Source organism: Anser brachyrhynchus (assembly GCF_964034855.1).
Source record: "Anser brachyrhynchus genome assembly, chromosome: 1".
In the NCBI taxonomy this organism is placed as follows: Eukaryota; Metazoa; Chordata; class Aves; order Anseriformes; family Anatidae; genus Anser; species Anser brachyrhynchus.
Genome location: NC_137694.1, coordinates 29,523,417 through 29,540,302, shown reverse-complemented (window position 1 = coordinate 29,540,302; position 16,886 = coordinate 29,523,417). Strand labels below are relative to the sequence as shown.

Sequence of the window (16,886 nt, the reverse complement as noted above, 5' to 3'; positions counted from 1 at the left end):
CTGGGTTTGGGGTCTTCCCCCAAACCACAGCCAGACCAACAGCGTAATTTCCAATTAATTTCCAGGACATTGGTGTTTGCAGACACAAGCAAATCTCCAACAACTTCAGAAAAATCTCCACATTTAAAAACAGATTTAAAAAAATCAGCAATTTTCAAAAATACTGATACAAATATCTACTACAAAAGCAAATACAATACACAGATCTTTTAAATCCTGGTTGTTTTTTTTTTTTTTTTGTAATAAATATGCTACATTCTCTCAGGGGTAACTGAAGTAATGCTCACATGACCAAGTATCCACATGCTTTGCTCTATGTTCATTTTCTGAGCATGCAATAGATTTTGGCAAATTTTTGTTTAAAAGAATGGGGATTTGGAAACTCACCAAGATGAACTTCCCAAAGAAGATCCTTGGAGAAAATATGAGCCTGTCTATTGAAAATATTTCCACCCTCTGAAGTACTGCTGAAATAATTGTTAACTCTTTCAGAGCTGAAAAGGGGATCAATATTATTCAGATATTCTACACCCTCTTACTCTGTATATGGTAAAATAAAATAAATGGAAATTTCATGCCCTATGTCACACATCTATTTACATCAACTATAAAATGACTCCTGTACCGTGAACATAAATTAGTGAAATTCCTATAACCCCAGTCAACAGCAAAACTATTCATCAGTGAGACACTTAAGTCCCAAGCAGCACTTTCAGGCATGTCTAAGCACCAGCAGATTCATGCATTTTCCTAAATCAAGGCCTTTAACTGGAACAAATTTAGTTTATGATTGCCTATTATCATCTTTGGGGAAAATCTTTTATTGACTAACTTTTATTACTTTGAAGCTAACTGTTATGAGAATACAGAATGGATGTGCACAGCGAAACAGACCATTTACTCTTTGCACATAGTTCTGTTTCGGAAACTTGCTACTAAATGGTGAAAATTAAGATGACTGTTTCCACTTAAAAAGCTGCTCTAGTTTTTGTTATATACCTATAATCAATTTGCAAGCAATTAGCAATTTTATCATCATACATGTGAGAAGGGTAAAGATACAATCATGTCACACAAGAGGTAGCTAAGCAAGATTTTTCAAATGAAATAAATAGCTAAGAAAAATATAAAACTGAGGATATCAAAGAATAGTCAGAAACATTATCAAGGAAATACACAATATTTATAAGCCTGTAGAAAATTTGGCAAAAATATAAGCCTGTTTGAGTAACAGCTACATATTGTAAGTAGTATGGCAAATAAGCAAGAATTTTAAGAATTTTATGCACAGCAACGGTAAGGAGCGTATCACACATGTATTTCTAACTCCTTCTCATAATATCCAGTGTATAAGGTTGCTTTAAGCAGTAGTAAATGTTTGTTGGCATAAAGGAAGAGAAGTGATAAAACAGAAAAGCAATATGTACCTAATAAAAACCAAACTGCCACATCCTAAAGCCTACAAAATAAGTATTTCATAAAAACTCCAAAGCAAACAGATTAAAAGGGTTTATAAAGCAGCTGGGTTTTGATAGTTGATTCCAAGAGTGCTGCATTTGATTCCAATATCATGTTAAATTAAAAAGCATTCTTGAACTACTTAAAATCAGTGGTTTATCATGCTGCATTGGTTTCCATCTGGATTTCAAAAATTGTGAAGAAATCCTGTTTGTAAAACTGATAGAACATAAGCTATCTTTGAGTATATCCATCCTTGCTTGGCACGGAAAGGGCTAGTTATCACACTCATTTGAATTCATGATGTTTTAAATAATCAACATATCCTACCATTTTGTGTGAGTTTAGTGGAGCAGAGAAAGGACGTAATCCAGAAGGACTCTTTAGTGGTTTTTACTGCTTGGCTGTTATTTCCTAGGAAAATTCCCTTTGAAAAGGGGAGTTTGAGGTAGCGACTAGAATCCTGAAGGTTTGTGTTTTCTTCACACTGTGAAAACAAACCAGTTAAAATCAATGTACTGCATGCAATTCCCTAGATTATTGTTTCTCTGCCAGAAATTGAAGAATTTTTAAAGGTCTCATACAAATGAATTCAAACAGGTCAAGTCCATTGAACATTGTTTCTATTCAAAACACGAGTCAGAAAAAAATACAATGCAAAGTTATGTGTTTAATATTTTAAATAAATACCATTACCTTTAGTCAAGTAGAATTTAAGCTATGAAAAAATTGCTTTACAATACATTCAGTATCTATGTTTAAACGTACTTTAAAATAGCATAAATATTTAAAGACTAATGTCCCAGAACTAATATTCAAACATTTTTATAACTCAGAAAAAAACTTCATCAAGCCATCCTAAACATGCATTATCTGTGTGTGTTTATATATATATATAAACATGCATATACATTATCAAAATAAAACCTAAGATTTCAAAAATAAGTTATTACATGTCCTTACAATTATTATTATTTTTTTCCCCTACAGGAGCTATCTAATCCATCTATACGAAGGTTAATTTATATAGACAAAATGAGTCAGCACATTCTTTAATGAAAATATACTAATTTCAGATCGGAAAATTAGATTAAGTGGTCACACACATATAGAATATAAGCATGTTTTCCGGTTCACTGCTTTCATGGATAGTTCTCAGTAATGGAAAATGGCTGTTGCAACTATTTTTGAATCATAGCTTCATACTGGACACTGAGGTAATAACAAAGTAAAAGCTTTGAACAGGTTATATCAAATAAATAGCTACAAATTTCTGTGTTCAAATTTAAAATCTATCTGGAAGAATATCAAACCCTCTGGACAAAAAGATAACTGTAAAATAGGGAAACAAATAAGAAATAACTTAAGATAGAAATATTTTTAAAATAAGATAGCATTGAATAGATCCGCATGAAAGATTGCTTCATTTTCCATTTTTAGCAATTCAGGAAGTGGTTATCACCATTCTATTTTAATTGAACTTATTTTTATGAAATTCATTATAATGTAACATAGTAAGACTCCACAGTACATCCAGTGCACTGAAATGTACACCTAGATTCTATTGCTGTTTGTAACAAGGAGCAATTAAACAATCAGCAATGGGTATTTTAATGGAGACAAGATTATCACTCATTTGGTAATGAATACAGACTTTCCCAACCTAATGTTTCTGGGCATTTGTAGTATGTTCCAGAGGAATCATTACAGCTAATGATTTCTAATTCAAATTACCTTGTGTACAATGAGTTCATGGGTGCCATCTGGCAGTGTCCTCCCATTCTCCTGCATTAGCGGCACGAAAGAAAAGCCAAACAACTTCTTCTCACCCTTTTCTTTTGCTGAAATACATATGTTAATAGATACACTTAAAATTAACGTTTCATAGTTTAGACAAAAAAAAAAAACGGGTACAATACAGCATAAGGAAGTATTCTGGAACTATTTGCAGCTAGTCAGACTAAGAATATTTTACATTTCTTTGCAGATTTGTATGTTATCTCCTCTAATGGTGTCTGTTATCTCACTATAAATCAGAAAGCAGTATTCTGGAGTGACTTGGTTTTATTAATGTCAAATAGTGGAAACCACTGGATACAAAACCTTTGCAATACACAGAATGCCAGGAGACCCAAATGAATGTGATCTAGCTATTCCAATGTGAAGAGAAGGGGTTTTGTTTTAAATTTTGTTTTGTGTTTTACTGTGTGTACGCTATTTATCCGCTATAGTAGGTTCTACCTAATGATCTTCATTTTAGGTCATCCTCAGGGTAACCTGCACTACTGTTTTCAAAAAAAGTATCTACCTCTCTATATATGACTGAAGATGTCACTGTTTCTTATACATACAAAAAAACAAAGAAAAAACAAAAGTGATGTTAATTGACCATACTGTATCTGTATATTTTTTCAAGGGGTTGGATTGCTAATCATCTACTAAGGAGTAGGTATGATTTTGGATCATTTTGGATATTTCACCAGGTAAATTCTAAATTTGCATGTCGAAATTATGCTTACATTTGCACCTGCAGTGCTGCCTATTACTATTTAATAAAACTAGACTGGTTTCTCCTAGCATTTAGGCTTTACCAAAGCACCAAGTTCCATGAAGCAGAGCTACAAGCCTGAAAAAGCTGTGTCATAGAAGCATTAGAGAGAAAGTTAACGCAGCTGTCTTTTTCCTGAGGTGTTATGGAAACTCGTGCTGACTGCAGCTCTAACAGAGAGGACTAGGAGAAGTCGTGAACAGTGCTTACTGGAACAGTGCCGGAATTCACAGCGGATGTGGGCTCCTCTGAATTTATCCACAGGAATAGGAAGTTTCAGCAGCTCAGCCCATCTGGGACCATTATTATGATAAAGCACAAAGGAATGGTACTCGCTGGCTGGTGGCTCTCCAGAGCCAAATGAGATAAAATCCTAATGAAGAAAAAATATTGATTAAATATTTAAAGATAGATTAGATCACTCCTAAGATGTCATCAAGAACTGTTCTTACAAGGAACACTATTTAATATCCATATTATTATCATAAATGCCACATGTGGGATAGTACTCAATATTGTAAACTCCACAAAAATAGTAGCAATTTGTTAACATTTGCTAATTAGAAAAAATCATGGCAAGAATCATCCACATAGATAAGAATTAAAGCATTTTATAGGGGAAACTGGGTGATCAAGAAGGCTTAAGCAACATATGTTAAGTGGAAACCCATGATACAGGGTGTTCTATCCAGTATTTATGCTCAAGCAGTAAATAAGAATTTATCCGAGATGAGAACAGCCCAGACTCCAGGATCTTTAGTCATCTGAAATAAACCTGTAACTCTGCTCTTGTCAGTGATACATCCCAGCATGAAACAGTAAAGAAATCTGGATCCCTTGACCAGGAACAAACACAGTATTGGATTGCTTTTGCAAAACTCATAATGGTTTCTCCATTGTAAAGTAAGCAAATGGGTTTGTCTAAGTCCTGTCTTGGAGATACCTATCAATTCTCTGCAGGAAAAATAAGCTACTGCCGTAGCTTTTCTCCCCAGCAGTTATAAAGGACTGCCTTTGCATCTTAATATAATTTATACATAAATATATATATATATGCATATATAACATAAAAAAAGGTTTTATATATAATAGACATTCATCACACTCCATGCATTTACACACACAACCTCACTTCACAGATACGCACACACACACAATTTGATTCAGACTATCTCCGTCAGCCTTTCTACATTTTGTCAGCCCTTAGCCCTCAACATCATGAAGAACATATGAAAAAAAAGTACCTTCAAATAAAAAGAAAAAAAAAAAGATGCTAAATATGTATGGAAAAGGTTGAAGGTGAACAGAAATTCTTTGGTACAGAAAAACCTGAGAAACAGTCATCTACTAATAAGGAAAATCTAAAAGGAGTAGTGCCTTTAACGTATCACCAGCAGCATGCAACCAAACCTGAAGAAAAGCAGGAACAGTAATTTATTTTTTTATTAATACCCACACAGGGGTCATTTTTGCATCAGTGATCTCTCATTTATTTCAATTAGACAATAAAAATAATGATGCAAAATGACTGAAACATGTTCTGCATAACATGAGAAAATGCATATCTACTAAAAGTTATCAAATCAAAAATTCTCCAGAACTTAATCTTGCTTCAACACTTTAGAGGACCTTAATGGAATCATTAGTTATTTGGGTGGCAATTTTAGGTGCTTATCTGGATCATGTAATTGATCACATAAATTAAAAACACACATGCACTTTGATAGAGATTTTAAGCAAAGTGGAAATGCTTTGAATATCTAAACACAGCAAAAGATACATATGACCTTTCCAAAGCAATTTTGTATTCATCAAACAAGGCCACAAAAGATTATTTACATGTGAAAATGTGTATCAAAATTAACTACAGGAAGGAAAAATACACAACAGAAGTACCTTTAAAATCTGACCACTGCTGTCCACAACATGCATCGTCACTTCCACATTTCTGGCCACACTTTTCCCTCCCTTCTCAAATTCTCCTCTTTCTACAGTGATGTATAAATCATTCCTCATTTCACCTATAAAAAAAAAAGTGTGCAAAAGTCAGTTCAAACTGATTGCTTTTCACTTTTACTACTTTAACAGACTTTCATCTTTTCTTTCAAAGAACAGTATCATACAATTTATCAGTATTTTCAGATTTTCATCCCTATGAAAACCTATGAGGACATCTGCTGTGCTGAACAATTCTAGTGACTTTCATTTGTGTTATCTGGTTTTGGTATGTACCACGGTGTCTCCAGTTAGACTGAAGCTGATGTCTGGCTTCCCTTCCCTTCATTCCTCTTTTAGTCTAAGGAAATATCAACACATTTTCTTTCACTAGTAATCTCTACATTTCTCTGTTTAATGACTCCTCATTAGAACTTTTTTACACATAATCTCTTTCACACTTAAAGAAGGTGTATTACTTTGCTCATTACTCTTTGAAAAAGCAAAAAGCCAAGCTAGCATTCAAATCTTTCTCATCTAAGAGGCCTCAACATATTTTATACTAACTGCCTATTCTAAAGTTTAGCAATAAAAAGTACTCTTATTTTTCACTTGCTGGAAAGGATTCTGAGACTAAAGTCTTCATCAACATAGTCAAATTACAAATCCAATGCAAGCACTACCTAAGTGTTACATAATATGAGTAAGTTATTAAATACTGCTAGCATGTTTTAATGGAAATTCTTTGCACATTTATCCATTAACAAATTATGTAATCCATCAGGCCTTAACCAGAAATTCTGAAAGAGATCTATGCTAATTTTATCTTAGTTTCATCTGACACACAACATGAACTTTATCGATGATGAACGGAAGAATTGTTTGGGATTTGTTGAAGACAGAGGGAAGAAGCATTAACTGGTGACTGGAGTGAGGTGGTAGGGAAGCCCCTGTTCTCTAAGCAGATGCTAAATCTTTTTTCTAAGAAGTCAAAACTAACCTGTCTCTGGACAAACATTACTAAAACTACTTCGAAGCGATGGGAGTTTCTAGAAAAACAGCATTATCATTAGGAGCATCTTCTAAAATTCTAATTTCTAGACTTCACAGGAAGAAAAAAATCAAGAATACACGCTTTTACCGAGTGAAATGCAAGTGTAGAATTAAAACAGATTTTCACTGAGCACTGAAGAAAAACTCAAGTATGACAGTTTTGTGTATTTACAGGCATACTATTTAGAAGTCAAACAGGAGGTGGATACTTGTACTGTGGGTAAAATTAATTAACAGATTTCTAACTGATAAATGATCAGTGCATCTTTGATTTTCAGCTTCGTTTTAATATGCAGGCTGAATTTGACTCGCTTGAACTTTCCAGGATACTCTTGTGTTTGTTTTACTGCACGCAACCCTCCAGCAATTTCCAAGTACCAGAAACTTTAATCTTGCGCAGTCTTCTAATATTTTTATAACATTATTGCATCACTCTATGCAAAATAGTTAATTAAACAATTCCTCTAAAGCACAATCTGAACCACTGCCAAATGGAAAAAAAAAAAAAAAAGGTAAAAGAGGAAACCGATAATATTATCAACCTCTCAAGAATCATGCCCATAAAAAGCAGGGGAAATCTGCCATTGTATTATCTTATTAATTGTCTTCCGAAATGATGATGCTAGATGTTAGAGTACAGATATACAGCATGAACAGAAATAAATACCAGGACCAGATGGTATTCACTTAAGAGCTTTACATGAAGCCAAGGATGAAAAAGCCAAATTACTAATAACAGTGTGTAATCACTGAATCTATGTCTGGTTCCCAATGGGAACCAAGTTCAGAATGAGCAAAAGGTGGTGGCTATTCTTGTGATAGACAGCAGACTTGTAAAAAACAAAAAAAAACACTTTGAAACGGATGTTGTGAATGTCAGAAATTTGTAAGGGTTCATGGGGAGAACAGAGAAGTCTTGGAAGGCAGATCCACTGAAGGATATGAAACAGACGGTCACAAGCAGCTCAGGAAATCCCTTGAGCTGAAAATAGCTGGAGGCAGGGGGAGCATCAGGGGGTCATTACCATACATGCATATATGCATGTCTCTTCCTTAGGTGGCTGTTCACAATAGTTGGCTAGAAAGGCCCTTTGAGTGAATCAGTGAAGATGTTATTAGGATTCAAGTCACAAAATTACCCTTAAAACTACTAGTTTCTGATTATTTCTACATTTCAGTAGTATTTGATTATAGAAGTTTTAGAAGGCAGCACAGTGTGGTTAGCAAAGAGCACGCAACATGCCGGTCCTTGCTTGGCACACGCTAATTCTAGGACTGGTTCTAGTCAGTGCTGGCACTTGGTCACTTTCAGGAGTTTTACGTTCAGAAAAAATGACATCTGCACATTAACCAAGAAGAGAAGCTTTGTAATATAACTGGTTTTAGCAAATAGCTTGCAGTTACAGCAATATCTCTAAAGATTAACTTGAATTCTGCATGCATTTGTGCTACATTTTGTCAGGAAGAAATTCTTTCCATTTCCCATGGAGTCTTCACAGAAACACAACCAAAAAAAAAAAAACCAAAAAACAACATTTTCACCACAAATTTCGTGATCTAGCCCAGATAAAACCCAGTGAAAACCAAGTTTTCACTTTGTTTGACTTTTTTTTTTTCCCTTTTTAAGCCGAGCAAACTGTATGGGATTTAAATGAAAAATATGGAAACATTGCTAAAAATGTAATCACAGCTATACAGAAGTTAAGCAGGCTTTTAAAAATGTTGTCTGCATTTTGAGGTTTTTAAAAAATTCTATACCTATTGAGTTTCATCATTATAAGTGTCAGATGAAATCAAATCACTGGGACTAAAGGCATAGGTGGATGTACCTTCATAATTCCTGTCCTGTTCTCCTCTTAAAGAACCTTTGCAGGGTGCGCAATCAGTGCCATGAGAAGATAGTTCAGACACTTTTTGTCCTGATCTACATCCATTCAGGATGCTCTATTCTGTTTTCAATGTCTCAGAGCAAATCAAAGCACGTGGGTCACCTTATTGTAAAAAAAGTTGTATTTTCTCCATTCTCATGCAAGGCAAATTAAATCCAAAAGGAGAATAAGCCTCTCACACTATAAGAGAACCAATGACGTACATGACATATGATGATTTACATGGAAACGGATAGAAAAGCAGAAGGGAAACAACTGAAATACACTGGAAAATGAAACAAAAAAGAATGTAAGCTCCGGGCTATATATCATGGCTACAGTCTGCATCAGGCAGATGAAACACCAACTTCCTTTCCTCAATGTATGTGGCATATCTGACATCTTGTGATCCTTACAGAAATGCTTCTGGTTTAAATTTGGCTTTCTGTGTCTGGATTTATACTCACACGTATTTCACTTTTGCTTTAAAGGAGATCACTACTTGCAACCAAAATGTATGAAAACCAGCTATGCTGAATTTGTACAGTTCAGATAAGCGTACTGGAAGGTTAAGAATTTAAAACCAAGCTCCTGACAAATCCATAGCACAATATTTATGTGAACATATTATGAGAGAAAGCTCATAAGATTAAAAAGTCAAAGGGGTTGTAAAAATCAAGCACAAAGCCTTATCAGAAAATAGAATTGCTGACTGAAAAAAAGAAAAGGCATTTGGGAAGTGAACTTCAATCTGGAAAGGAAAAAGGAAAGAAAACTGTGATAAAAACATACAAAAATATATTTGGAACTAATTTTTAAAATGTATTTAGCTCTTAGTATATTGTTCTGGAGATATCTTAACCTCTTTTACTTCCCAAATGTAGAAATGCCATTGCTTCAAGCTTCCTTGAAAAATATTCTCTGTCAAAAAAGTGAGATTTTCTGTGTAAAGCTAACCTGGGGCATTCCTTTGTGGACCCCCTTCAAGTAAAAACAATTCCAACTTGATCTATAAAGTATTGAAACATCAGCAAATGTCTGATTTTTTAAAATCTATATTCTTTTCACTGATCTTTTTCATTTCTGGAAACTATAATTACATGTTTGATTACAAGAATATGCATCCTTTTTCTATAGTATTTCTTCCTTGACAAGTATACCAGATGGATAATTCTCACATTATATCATCTTGTTTCCACCAAGAGAGGCAATTACGGCCACAGGGAGCATTGAAAGTCAAAATTCTGCTGAATACCTAAGTTCTGAGGTAGACTTTGGTGAGTACAGATGGTGTCTTCTGCTAAAGTATCTGCATGACTCAAATAAATCTCCCCTAGGTGGGTGTGCACTGAGATTTTTTCTACTGTCTTACATTTGACCAAATGTGCAGAATTTACACAGAAACAAGCAAGGGACATCTCAGACATTAGAGTCAATCAGTTTTTAATTACTGGTTGAAAACATGCCTATAAAATTGACTCTCAGTCAGACATGATGAGCTTTTAAACATGGTGAAAAAAGCAGCATACTTACTCCAGCTAAATATTCAGAAGTACCAATGTCACCTTCTCTAAATATGCTCCAGTGACAACATGCAATGGCTATTTTCAGCATAAAGTTTGGTACAGGAATAAGTGACTGAAAACAACATGCAAAACGTTGCTCAACTTTAAGGTGACAAGCCTACCTCTACCTATAATTAAGTTGTATGGAAGATCTAGATCTTTTGAGAGGTTTTCTTTCAAAAGAAAGGGCAGCTCATTTTCACCTGTTCTCACGGAGCATCTCCATCACCTCAATCCTGTATGACTTGAACCAGTTTTTTTCAAGCTTTCTGAATTCACCAGGGCTTGTGGGCTGGGCAATGAACATGTAGGTGTGGACATCCAGTTAATAACGGTGGTAAACAGTGTGGAGTTGAAACATCCAAGATAAGTCAGCTTTCTCTAGGACTGACATACAGTTTTCTGGGAAAGAAAAAGCTATAGGAAGCTGAACCACTCACACTAAGACTCATTAAACATGTTTTGTGAATGTTTTGTGAAGCTAAACCACCTAGGGCTCCTGAGAAGCAAAGGGCAATTCTAGACATGTGGGTGAGGGGCTGAGTCAACAGAAGATGGAAAAAGGAAAATTAAAGAAGTTACGCATTGCATTTCTGTGTTCTCTGAATAATTTTGCTGCATAAAAATACTGCTTATCTTAGCACAGCCACCTTCTACCCACTATCCCAATAAAAACAGAAGTTAACACGATACAACCAACCACAGGTAAGACAGAAGGCTGCTGTAGATTAGATGTAAGATGACAAATAACAAAGCAGAAAAAAAAATATTGGCATTAGTCCCTGTTGGAGTAAGAATAAGCTGTCTCTTGGAAAAATGGAAGAACTGTGAGGATCAAAGAGTGTATCTAGGGAAGCTGTTTGCTCTTGCTCTTACTTCAGGCAATAACACAACGTGTTGAAAAATGGTATCAATAGCTTCTGTCCTAATTACAGAAGCAACCCATTAGACCTTGACACTACTAAGTTAGCAGTCTATCGTTTCATCTGTTTGGCTAATCAAAACTACGTTTTTAAATATTAGAAGCTACAGAGTGAAGCATTCCTACAAGAGCTTCTGGTACCAGGGGAGGGCTGGAGATATATGGAAATCTAAGTTCCATGGAATTAAAAAAATAAACGTAAAGATGTAGTGATGTGGATGATTATACTGCTTTCACTTTCCAATGCGGCACAAGTATTTAGGGTACACACTGAAGGGACATTTGGTCTGGTAAGTGAATTCAATTGTATGTGAAAGGTGAGGAACTGAAATGCCTGGGTTGCTAAATCAAAACGTGTACAGCACAGCATTGGCAGTAACTGCCTCTTCATATGGTCCTGCCAAAACATTTCAGCTTGGACCTGGCAAAAAACATCTTGAAAACACTATTTGTAGGCTAAGAGGAAAAACTGCAAACCCTTATTGCCCCAGATGTAGGTGCTAACCAGGTACACTACAGCTCAATGTTTCTGACCTGAGAAGAAACAGGAGAAGCTTCACTCGTGACCGCAATCCAACTAGCAATGAGGTATCATGGGCTAAACCGCAGTGGAGGATGGAGACCTGATCAGTATCAGTTACATGACAGAGGCAAATACAAGGAGCAAAAGGAAAGGCCAGTTAAAGCCCTAAAACAACCGCAAGACATACTGACGGAGGACACGCTTAACTAAGCAAGGTCAACCTTGCTGAACCTACAACAGTAAAACACAAATGTTAAGTAAACAGAAAAGAGAAAGGAGGCAGGAATAATTTGCAGGCTGACAATGCATGCTCAGGGGTCCTATTATCTTAACCCTGCAGTTTCATTATGGGATGGTTCTGCAGACTACCTTTCGTTCATAGATAGGAAGCTGAATTATCACTGTTCAGGAGCCTGCTTACAAGCACTGGTCCGCAGCTCCTGCTGCTCACAGGATGTGCCCCCAGATACAGGACCTGCATGTGAGCCGCCCCTGGCCCACAGAAGCTTCAGTGCTTGCACTAAACCTCAGGTGATGAGAGCAACATAGGTAATCACTAGGGAGAAGAAGATCAGGTCAGGACAAGCACCACGAGAACATTTGTATGAATGTATTGTTTGTTCGTTTATTTTTCTAGATATACTCGTACCTTGTCTATGTGTCAAAGTAACGATCCTTCATTGCAAAACTGTTTTCAAAGTTACACTGAGGGAGCTGTGAGTTGCAATTGCAACACAGATATTGTAACAACAAGACTTTCTTCATATTCCAACCATACTCAGAACTGTAACATTTCTTGTAGCATATTAATATGGAACAAGCTTTTCAAGCTGAAGATAGCTGTCAAAGATCAAAGGTAGCTGTCTTTGTTAGAAAGGGAAGAGAGTTTAGTTTGCCAGTCATCCTCAAGAAAGCTTTCTAGTGAAATAAATTCCAATTCAATTATTTACTGCTGTAACAAAACACAGTGTGATTGTATTTGACTGAGATAGCATCTCTGATAGTTACAGCTTACAGTGTGCAAATCTAAACTGTCTTGACAGCAGCTGCTAATTTGAAAATAATTACACAGAACTCACTGGGAGCTTTTGTTAGAAACTGCCTCGTTGAAAGCCTTCTTCAGAATTATAGGTCCTTTAGAACCATGAATTGAGCAGGAGCATAAAACTGTATTTGGTTTACAGAAAGTTCTTGTTAATTTACATCTCTGTAAAGTGCAAGCTAATGAGTTGCTGTGCTTTATACTTTAAACATGACTTGAACAGCTCTTAAAACAATTTCAGTTGCAGGGAGCGAAACTCTCTGTACATGGCACAGACAAAATGGTACTATGTGGGATGTAAATCTTGTGGATGCAAAATGCTTTAAAGTTCTTGAAAAGACTTTGTAGAATATGGCGAGAACTGTGTAGCCACACTCAGTAAGGAGATCTCAAAAAAAAAAAAAACAACAGAAAACAACCCTCAAAAACATTTAAGGTGATTTAAACTTGAGGATAGGCCTAGAGAACCTTAGTCCATGTTGTGTCCAGCCCTTCGATTCAACACTTTCAATATCTCTTAGCAGCAATGAAGTTACTATTCATGCTGATATTCTGAAAACAACAAGCAAAACAAAATTAAAAACAAAACAAAACACAGAAAATCTTCCACTCCTTTTTTTAGGCCAGTAAACGTACAAACTGACATGGCTACAGGTATGATAGGAGGCAGTTTACAGAAACACCGGGAACAAGACAGAAGAGGTGTCTTGCAGCAGTGCAGCAATGCAAAAGGTGGCCCTCTATGAGGGTGATGCAACACTGACTACAGATAACAAAACAGCGTATAGCTCAGATTTCAACCAGTTGTACTGCAAGCTGGTGGTATGTATTTTCAGTAGCCTCAACCTGGAGGTTGTAAATACTTTAACAATCAAAATATATGTATTTATTAATATGTCCACTTTGGAGAAAAAAAAAAAAAGTCCTGGAACACTATAGCACTACTAAACACTCGCTAATGCCTTTCTGGCAATTGAACTTTCATGATTTGTTCTCTTCTAGCGTATAAGAATTTCACGTCAAGCTTCACAGCTGCATTTAATTTAAAAAGGTCAATTTAAAAATAAAGGCAAGTTAAGCAATTTGGCACCATTCATGAAAATCACAGTGCAAAATGATGTTATCTGAGTGAAGGACATCCTTAGAAAGATCAAGACAAGAACATACAGGCACACTGCATTTCACAAGGAATTTCATCACTGTAATAAGTGAACTCCCCTTACTGCAACAATTACTTTTCTGTTTAGCATTGTAGAAAGTACTGAAAAAGTGGCTGGCTGCTTATCAGTGACTGTATTCTTAAAAAAAGCAGTTCTGAAGGGAGAAATACTATCAATACTTTTAAAAACAAGGCAAATCTCATTGACATGACTGAAGCTGCTAGTGAACATGTGTGTCAGGTTTAAGGGCTGTGACAACCACCAGTCAGATGTCTGTTCAGAGCTTTCTCTTTGTTTAGCAATATCTTGACTTGTTGCTTACTGCTGCAAAGAACAACTTTGCTATTTGCAAGAAGCACAGACTCACAATAATTACTATTTGTCAGTAATATTCACATATGGCTCCGGAATGAGAGAATGTTGTACAGGGTGCTTAAATATATATATACAAAAAGAAAAGGTCTGAGACTGGGATCCTCTGGGTGACAGTTGGGAAAAACTTATTTGGTGTGTGTGTGTGTGAATGTGTGGCTGCATTCAAGTACGTGACACGGGCTGGGCAGAAAGAAATAAGACAATTTCTGTTATTTTTGTGTTACTAGCTAGTTTTTATTTAACATGACTATCAGTAATACTGTAAGAGAAGAATCAGAACACTGTATAAGAATTTCAGGAGCATTGGTGACTTTGGTAACAGTTCTCCATTTTACTATTGGATTTAGTAAGCTTTGGCATTTAAACTGAAGGCCAAGAGGAAAAAACAGACTCCTTTTCTCAGTTATCCTACTGTCCTTTCTCAAGAGAACATAATTTACATTTCAGGTTTATTGCAGAAACTCTCAACAAGCCCTAAAAAAAACTCATCAGAAAGCAGCTGACAAAGCAAATGAAATGCCCTTTACAAATCGGATTCTCAAACTGTAAAACTTTCAGGTTTCAAACAAAATGTAGATCTACCATGTTCTGTGTGACTTTTCCTTGCTCTTCCTTTTAACAGTGAGATGTAAAACAAATTGATTTAAACAGTGGGGATTAAACGATTTACAAGCTTGTTTAACAGAAAACAGACCTGTTGACTTTCTAAGGAATTTAACAGAATTTTGAGACTATTTTTTCAGAACTAACACATTCACTTGTTAGTCTCCTAATGCTATTTACCTGTTTTAGTGAAGAATGACTTCCAAGACATAACTGCCTTGTATATACTTCCAACGTATCGCTGCTACTTATTCTATGCTCAGAAGAAAGCCACCTTACTCCTCCAAATATATTATCTGCAGAAGGCCCTTTTCCTCATTCTCCACTTCACAGAAACATAGAATATCACAAGTTGGAAGGGACCCACAAGGATCACTGAGTCCAACTGCCAGCTCCACACTGGACCACCCAAAAATCAGACCCTATGTCCAAGAGCGTTATCCAAACCCTCCTTGAACTCCGGCAGGCTCGGTGCTGTGACCACTGCCCTGGGCAGCCTGTCCCAGTGCCCGACCACCCTCTGGGTGCAGAACCTTTCCCTAACCCCCAGCCTGACCCTCCCCTGTCCCAGCCCCATGCCGTTCCCTCGGGTCCTGTCGCTGTCCCCAGAGAGCAGAGCTCAGCGCCTGCCCCTCCACTCCTGCTCCCCTCGTGAGGGAGCTGCAGGCCGCCATGAGGCCTCCCCTCAGCCTGCTCTGCTCGGGGCTGAACAAACCAAGTGACTTCGGCCACTCCTCATACGTCTTGTCCTCTAGACCCTTCACCATCTTTGTAGCCCTCCTTTGGAGGCACTCTAATAATTTTAGGTCCTTCTTACACTGTGGTGCTCCAAACTGCACACAGACTCGAGGTGAGGCACCCCAAGATAAGGCTGGCCCTTTCGGCTCCCAGGGCATACTGCTGACTTGCCATCAATTCGAACCGCCAGATCCCTTTCTGCAGGGCTGTTCTCTAGCCTCTCATCCCCCACTGTACATATATCCACCCCAGGTGCAGAATCCAGCACTTGTTTTTGTTAAATTTCATTTGGAAACTTTAAATTGAGGGAAGTTCATTTAAATTCTGGCTTTTCTTCCCTTTCCATATTCCTTTTCTGTTATTCCATCAGTTCCTAATGAACCAAAAAAATAAGATAGAGGCCATGGGAAGGAGAAGGAAAACAATATAAAAGTTTTTTGCACTTGCCTAACCAAGTATGGAGTCACGTATCAGTATCTTTGTTTTCTCCAGCGATTTTCCTTTGGTAGAAATGATCAAAGCTTTTAAATAGTATTAAAATAGGATTTGAAAGCAGAGGATATTCCCCACAGAGCGCTACAGTTTTGTGAAAGGTCAAAATTCAAGGTGTCTTTACTTGACAATATTGCTCAAACATATTTTGTGTAACTAATATATCCAAGGCAATATTACTTTCAGTAATTAAAAATACATATTTCTGGATTCTTGGAAATCAGAACAGCAAACAGTGGCAGGTGGAAATTTAGGCTGTTTGTACTCCATACAGGCTGATCAAGATTGGAAAAAATTCATACCACTCCTTGTGGGAGAAAAACGTTTAAGTGTGTCAGACATATATTTCTCTTCCTAGAATCAACAGTTCTTTACTAAGTCCAAGCTCACTGACAGCTACATAGACACATACACTTACCATGATGACGAGAACAGATTCCATAGCTTTCTTTACATTTTTGCTCTCCAGACTCTTATTCTAAGCTTTGAAAGGGGGAATATGCTTCTAGTCAAAATCACATCGTTGAAAAATGCATGTTATCACATGGATAGCATTTTGTGAGATCATTTGTATAAAAAGACAAATATTTTAGTTCTAGTTTCA

At 36.5% G+C, this 16,886-nt stretch overlaps 1 protein-coding gene across 5 annotated transcripts in view; it reads right to left on the bottom strand.

Annotated features, from left to right (window-relative positions):
* The window catches only part of DOCK4 (dedicator of cytokinesis 4), a 251,169-nt gene that overhangs the window by 90,201 nt on the left and 144,082 nt on the right, over positions 1-16,886 (bottom strand). For all 5 annotated transcript variants that reach the window (XM_080608066.1, XM_080608067.1, XM_080608069.1 and 2 more), the window contains 4 exons: positions 5,903-6,027; positions 4,217-4,379; positions 3,193-3,299; positions 1,789-1,945 (listed from right to left, as the gene is read on the bottom strand). In XM_080608066.1, coding sequence (XP_080464192.1) covers positions 1,789-1,945; positions 3,193-3,299; positions 4,217-4,379; positions 5,903-6,027 — 552 coding nt within the window. The remainder of the gene's footprint in view (positions 1-1,788; positions 1,946-3,192; positions 3,300-4,216; positions 4,380-5,902; positions 6,028-16,886) is intronic.